Raw genomic sequence first — 7,632 nt, 5'->3', positions numbered from 1 at the left:
TATAATTTACCAAGCTGCTGTTTCTCTGTACAGAATTTAACTTTAGAAATCCACCTCAATATATGTCTGCAGTGTCTTGGCTAAGTTATTCACAATGTGTAAACTGAAATGCTGGGTGTTTTCTCACTGAAGAAAGGTGTATTTATCTCCAAGGAATTGTCACGAACTTCCAAAAACCAGAAAATGACTCACAACTAATGTTGGCTTATTTAATTCATACTGTTGTGCTCCTACGTTGTTATTATTATTATTGTGATTCAGGGGTGTTGCTTTCTATCCCAGGATTTGCTGATGTGCGTTTCTTTCACATTGGCTCCATGCCAATAGTTTTACTCACCCTAACTGTCCACTGAATTCAGTGAGAGCTTTCCTGGCCTCAGGCTGCAAGAATCGGCTTCTGGCATTATTTAAATGAGGAGGGTTGAATCATGTTGCTTTTTTAATATTACTATACATTCAGGAATCCACAACACATTTCTCTGTTCAAATACTTATCAAAACAAATATCAAAAATCATATACACTGTACAGTCTATTTTTAAGTAAACAACTTTCTCATGAAAAACAATCACAATTGGCCTTCAGAGGTTACATTTTCATATGCTATAGATCTACTTTGTTCTTAAAGTGTGTTGTTGCATATTCAATAATCTGTGAGAAATGCATTCACTTGAAAGTCTTATGAGTGTAAGTAAATATCAGCGAGGATTTAGCCATTTCATTACCGGAGAGTGAATAGCTTTCTCCTTAACGAATTCCTCTTTTACAGAATTTCCATCCCCTGATGCCATGTCGTTCTCTGAAAAAATACAAAAATAAAGGTGTATTTCATGAAAATGAGACAATTAAAATATTGTCCTGCAGCAACGTCCCTGGTTTTGGGAACACTTCAGAAAACCCTTAGCTGATAAATCTTGCAGGAATCTCCCTGAATGCCTCCAATTATCTAGTTGCAAAATTTCTGCCAAATTATGGCATAAGCCAGATGTGTTTTCTAATAGTTTAAGCATAAGGCAGGTGATTTGAGTTCAGTTTCCAGTTCTCACTGTAACACTCCAGTGTGACAGGGGACCAAGCAGCATATCCGCAATCACTACAGCAGTAAATTAAACATGCCTGGAGCTATTCTCTGACTGAGGCCAGCTGGCGTGGAATAGCCTGGTGCATGCCACTACACTCTCTTACTCTCCAAAAAAAAGGTAAAAGATATCCAGTTTGTCTACTGGAAATGGTCCCTGGCTGACACTGATTCCTGAGCTGTGGCTGAGGTTGTTTGGCACAGATAGCTAGGCTGGGACAAAACATGCCAGCCGCTGCCCTACTGTTTGACCATGAAGGTGGTCAAATTGCAATACAGAGGAACACACTCTGGCACCATTAAATTTACTAGAGTATATGTAGCCATAATGTCTTTATAAAATATACAGGCCAGAAACTCGCCTGTTTAAAATACAGAAGCATTCACAGCTGTTTGAATTCACTGAGGCTCTGTCCTAGATGCTATAGCTACCTCTGAAGACAACTGTTAAATGAAACCCCATGTGATCATCCCATCCAGTACTATCCACAGTGTCCCTGGTCTACTTCCAGTGATCAGAAGTGACAGAAATCAGTGTGAAACCTTTGCATGGGTAAAAAATACCATTTGTTTCTACGGGGTCAGTATCTCATCCTGGCTGGGATCAGACAAGCTGCTAAACATTGAGACAGCAGAAGGTTTGGCTCCAAAGGCAAGGGAGGGAGAGGAAAGGGGAGGCTGAAATGAAAACAGGGTACCTGGGAAGATTTGGAATATAGGCTAGATACAGAAAAAAGCAAGATAGGAATATTTTTTTATGTTATTTCAGCACCCTTAGTAATAAACAAAACCTGGATAGGCAAAAGAGCACAATCATGTAGAAAAATACAAAAGGATCAGGAATGATCCATCTCGCAAAGTTTTTTTTCAAGATCATTTTAAATGTGATATAAGCATAAGCTGAAGAAGTTTGGTTCTGTCTAACTTTCTCTAAATGGAGAGTGGAGGAGAGATAAATGATGTATTAAAGCAGCAAACTCTACATAGCTTAATATAACAGGAGAAAATCAAAATGAGGCACACAAACTGCAGTTGGGGAGAAATAAAATTCAAAGACTTTTGGGTGAAACCCTAGAAAAGCTCCCAGTAGGTCTAGGATTATATCTCTGATATTTATTTAAAATCTTTACGTTTGTATTGATTTTGATTGGTGTTTAAATTTAGAGTAAACATGGTTCAGTCAAATATACCTCAGTATCATCAGGTGGAGAATAAAAGGGGAAGAAATTTTAATCCCAGCTTTAAAAACTTCAGTGATCTCTCCTTCCTCCCTCAAAACCAGTCCAGTTTCTCACACACGTTTTTTTAATTCTGGAAAGATCTGTTACAGGCTTCAGACATAATCTTAAAGGTAAGAACTTATTCCAGAGATACTGTGATAAATTACTACAATAAAACATTTCATAAAACAGCTCACTGACATCTGAAAATGTATAAAGCTCTGTCTTCATGGAAAAAAGATCTTCTTTTTACCACATATTAGCTAACAGTAGTAAATGCAACGTAGTGAAATCCTATTCTACACAAAGCAGTTACATGCATCGCATCTGAACTGACTAATGCAAATCCTAGCATAGCCTCCCATTGCACAGGTGACATACTGCTAGCGCATGCAACAGCTGCGAAGTATTTCACCTATGTTAAGATTTCAGAATGTTTTCAGTATGTGTCACAGCTCACCTAATTCCTTGCCTTATTTTAAGGGAGCTGCCAATAAGAAAAATAAACGTACCTTGTGTTGTTAGCTGTTTGCACAGCTCCACCAAAGTACACATGACTCACACACAGTGTACACAGCGTGGTAGTAGATCATGTACAAGGTGATTTCTGCTAAAATCAACTGTCCCACGAAGTCTTACCTGTGTGTGAAACTATTTTTCGTCGATTTGGAGGCTTTGAAGCAGACAACTGAAAAAATGGGAACTTCAAACACTTCCCGGTTACTCTGTCACAGATGCCAGAAGGACAGTTGCAGGTTTTCCTGCATTCCATTCCATAGGTACCATAGGGACATTCTGAAAAAAAGTAATATAGCAAAGCAGTCCTCAGTGATCCAAGTCAGCTGCCAGCACTCTTAATAGCTGGTCTGCTTATATCCTTAAAAGTGGAAAACATTTGAGTGAAGGTCAGTTAAACCTTAACTGCAGGATTTCAGCATGCTGACTGCTTGTTACAAGTATTTTTCGGTTTTAACAAACCTTGACACACATTATATACGTAATTTCTTTTCCTATAACTTATTTACAATGTGCTATCGGTAATCCTTCTCTGAAACACTCGTAGTATTAAAATGAAAATTAAAGGCAATATGAATATGTAAGTATGTAATCATAGAGGATGTAGTTAAAGGATTAACATTGGATTTAGAAAGGAAGAAGACTTCAGAAAGTTCCTGAATTCACTGTTTGGGCATGATGTTGTCTGACTTACATGACTGTCATGATTTAGAGCTGCAATCTGTTGCTGGCGCCGGGCTGCTTGTGGCCGGGGCGACTGTGTGTAGGCTTGGTGGAGGCTGCCGTCCCGACCCTGAGGAGCTATCCAGCAAACGCACCCTCCGCCTGGAGACGCTCCCGGCTCTTGGGGAAGAGCCTTCCCCTGTGCGACAACTTCTCAGACAGCAAAGGTCTGCCTTCCCGTGGCAGACAGCAAAGAGCTCACCTACTTCTCCAGCCTAAAGAATGAGTATGCTCTAAAGGCATCACTGGCACTAAGGTGCCTGTCTGGTTATACTGCATCTGGTCACATACTGCCCCGATTCAAATCACCCATCCCTGAGCAAGCTCGTAGAGGAGCACCAAAGGGCAGCTGTCAGGATGGGACCAAATGCTTTTCTGAAAAAAATTAAGTCAGGTGCAGAGGATTTGCCCCATCGCATAGCTGACACGTATCACATGCTGGATCGCGTAACTTCCCAGAGGGTTTAAACCTGGGGTAACAGCCCTTGTCTTCCTCTGCCTTGCTGTTGAACAGGGTACCTTCCCAGGACCATAGCTGAAGAGATGGAAACAAGGAAAATCCAGCTCCAACATCCCGTTTCCAAACCCCCAAACGAGATCATCCCAAGAGAAGTTTGGGATGTCCCAGGAGAAGGGTCTTTATGCTCAGGCTGTCCTTGCCAACCCAGGGTGCATGGTCACCTTAAATGGCAAGTCCTGGAGAGTTTCCAGTTCAACTCCTAAGAGCTGATGAATGACCATTCAGGGCTGGACCAAGGATCCATCCAGCCCAGGCTCCCACAAAACACTTAAGAAAGAAGATGACAATGGTAAGCACAAATGATACCTCCCCCTCATATTCTCCTGATTTCAGCTCTGGGACCTCGTGAGCCAGACATAGTTTCTGTGCATATAACACCCCGCAACAGGGTTATCCTTCTCAGTTTGCCCAGTCTCCTCTCAAATCAATGCAAATATTTAGTTTTGCCGTACAGCCTAGGCTATCTGAAAATCAGGCTAATGCCCCAAGATGAAACCAACATTTTACAATTCTCTGCATGTCCAATGGGTATGCTTTTATAAATGAAAACCACTGGAAAATCAACCAGTTCCCTGCTAGGGACTGCACAATGAATCCCTCCAGCACGGAGGACCTCACTGAGCTTCACCATACTCCCCTTATCAAGCAAGGACACTCTTTGATCTCCTGTTTGTCCACATAAAACAAAAACAAAATCCTGCCAAAGCAAAACAGTTTTTGTGTGCACAATCCTCCTGAGGGACAAGCTGAGAGCACACACCACATGGAGCATCAATCTGCCGCTCAGCCCAGAGAGGTGGGATGCAAAGCTGTGCACAACAGCATGGAAAAAAGTCTGAGCCCAAAGCACTTGGCTCTGTGTGGAATAATCCTGGCATTGAGGCTGCTCTTCAGATTTGATGAAACTGAGATCTGAGTCAATTTTGCTGTTAGAAGGTTTTGTTCAGCAGGAGCCTGCTCCGAAATAAATTGCAAATAGCTCCCAGTGATCTAAGGGAGCAAGAGTTGGTTCTTTACTGTGACAGTTATACCTCAGGTTTGGAGGGTATTTACTAGTAAAAGTGCAGAGCACCAGTATTGCTTAGTCTGTTTCGGACAATAATGACATTGCTATTGATAATAATATGATGCACTCTTATAATAATAAAAGTACTCAAAAAAATTGCTCTGAAACATATATTGTCCATGTTTTACCCATTTTAGAAATAAGAAATTGAAGAACAGAGAGTTCAGGTCATTTTTCCACAACTTCAGAGTAAATCAGTCGCAGGCAACCAGAGAGAATTTAGCCATGCTTTCTCTGTGAATTATTACAAACATGGAAGTTATTAAAATGAGTGAGTGAGCTGGTATCATAGCTATGAATGGACATATAAAATAACAATACTTGGCCCCATACTTGGCCTGATAAAATTCACATAAGTACAGAGAGAGACTGTACTATCTCAGAGCTGAGATGAAAAAATAAAAAGAATTAGAAATTACATCTAGAATTTTTAGTGCAAATAAATATATGGGGAACATAAGACTTAAATACCAATTTACAACTCTAAGTCAAGATATGTCTTTATTGGAATTAATGTGAGGTTTTCTACTGACTCACTGGAAAAAAAACATTTTACTTCATATTTTCTACACAGCTTCCAAGATTCAGCTACAGGATTCAGATCTCATGTCCCTCAATGTTTCCTTTTTCCCATTTGAAAATTAGGAAAGAAATTCCTATGAAGACAGTGAAAAGTACATAATCATTCAAAAGAACTGTTAAAAGACTTATAGGTGGTATCTTGCACTGCAGTAATTTTTAATAAACTGAAGATTCGTCAACTGTCTCAGTAAAATACTTTTCTAGTGGGTGCACCAAAGATATGATCTTTATGCTTAAATTCTAGTCTTTAGAAATAATAGTATTTTGGATTTCACCCTCAAACATGCACATGAATTTGTTTTTAAATACCAATGTAAATAAGTGTGTGCTGTATGTGAGTCAGCCTGAATGATTTTTGCAGCATCTGGTCCTAAGTCATTACTTTAACTGAGGCTATTAATACTCCTGATATTTAACTGCCAAGACATCTCCACTTTTAAGGAAGTTATTCAAAGGCATATCTGTATCTACTTACTGAAGTGGTACATGAACACAGGAAAACTCACTGCATTCATACTTTGCAAAGCCTTTTTTAAAAATTATTTATTTTAAAAACTTTCATCCTACTTCTTAGTAATTTAATACCTCCTTGCCTTTTAAAGATTCTCCTTTTTGCATAGAGTGAGGATAGCTCTTAAATGAAAAATGCCATTATAGTCTATGACTGAAGAAATCAGCATGCAGCATACCTGGAATAAGCTGAGAGCAGTGGCTGGCTGCTCATGTCACAGTCAGCTCCTGTTCCGTTATTCCCATCTTTCAGGCAGGAGGGTCTCTGTATGCCTCCCCTGACCACATCCTAGGGGAGCTGAGCACCTCAAAGGACTGAATTAAACACAACAATGTCCCCAGGCACTCAGGCAGTGGTGTTATCTCCATCTCTCAGACCCCAGAGAGAGCGCCTGGTGCCTGGGCAGGCAGCCGGCAGTGCCCGAGGGAACCTCACCCCAGGGAGAGTGCGGCAGGGGCAGGGACCCCGTGACAAGGTTGGACTTGCAGGATTAAAGTCTTTGCAATTTATAGAAAGCCACCCACCAAATCAGCGGAAGGATCAGGACTAGTGCCTGGGTCTCCCAAGTCCCAATCAAAAATCTCATCTCCGAGCACACCCCAGCTGTATTTCCTCACACATGTCCCGAGTCTAAACAATATTCTCACATTAATAACCCTGTCCTGCCTACATGTAACACCTTTTAATACCAGCAGGTATTTTTCACTTTCTTCTTGGCTAAGGGCTGAGCTGGAAAAATCCCATTTTAGACCTTTCAAACAGGAGGCAAGCTCTGTATGTAGGTTGCTGTCAAATTGCCACAGTGGGTGCATGCAAAGTGAATATTGTTACCTTTGCAGATACCAAATTCATCACCAAAGTCATCCTCCTCAGTGTAAAACTGGCACTTCAGCCCAGGACCACACTTGACACCATCCATACCCGAGACCGTACGATAGCAAGTCTCCCCCAGAGCAGCTGCACACACTCTGCAACAGCCACAGTCATCCAGCACCGTTCGCTTACAGCGCAAGGTACTTTTGCATGCGTTACTGTCACAGGGCTCGGGACAATCTACTGCGTATTTCGCACTCCAAGCAGTTCCAGCGTGCACGGGCATCAGGAGGAGTGTAAGAAACAGGAAGCCCTTCATGTCTTGCAGGGGTAAATGCTCCGTCCCAAAAAGCAGGCTTTAATGCTCAGCCTGCTGGTGCCTTGTGCCGAGGGAAGCAGCGGTACAGAATCCAAAGTGGTAGCTGCACACATCAGCCTACAAGTTTATGAGCTTTATACAGTGTGTTGCCCACATGCTGCACCGTCGTCAGCTTCCTCAATCCGGCAGCGCTGCTCCTGCCAGCCTCCCTTGTTTCAGTTTATGAAATCCAGGATGAAGGTTGGATTAGCACTCTGCTGCCATCCAGGAATTGAAAAGCCTGAG

The 7,632-nt window shown here is 41.6% G+C and overlaps 1 protein-coding gene across 2 annotated transcripts; it reads right to left on the bottom strand.

Moving 5' to 3' along the window:
• Positions 1-641: 641 nt before the first annotated feature.
• Positions 642-7,356, bottom strand: ESM1 (endothelial cell specific molecule 1). Of its 2 annotated transcripts, XM_050912785.1 has the most exons (3): positions 7,047-7,356; positions 2,937-3,092; positions 642-798 (listed from the first exon to the last, which is right to left on the bottom strand). In XM_050912785.1, the coding sequence occupies exons 1-3, from the start codon at positions 7,345-7,347 to the stop codon at positions 698-700; spliced, it is 558 nt and encodes a 185-aa protein (XP_050768742.1). In that variant the 5' UTR covers positions 7,348-7,356; the 3' UTR covers positions 642-697. The 2 variants fall into 2 exon arrangements, with proteins under 2 accessions (XP_050768742.1, XP_050768741.1); XM_050912784.1 differs by lacking the exon at positions 2,937-3,092 and having other exon boundaries at positions 7,047-7,347.
• Between the last annotated feature and the right edge of the window lie 276 nt (positions 7,357-7,632).

Source organism: Gymnogyps californianus, chromosome Z, assembly GCF_018139145.2.
Source record: "Gymnogyps californianus isolate 813 chromosome Z, ASM1813914v2, whole genome shotgun sequence".
NCBI classification, from domain to species: Eukaryota; Metazoa; Chordata; class Aves; order Accipitriformes; family Cathartidae; genus Gymnogyps; species Gymnogyps californianus.
This window is presented reverse-complemented; position numbering and strand designations above follow the sequence as displayed.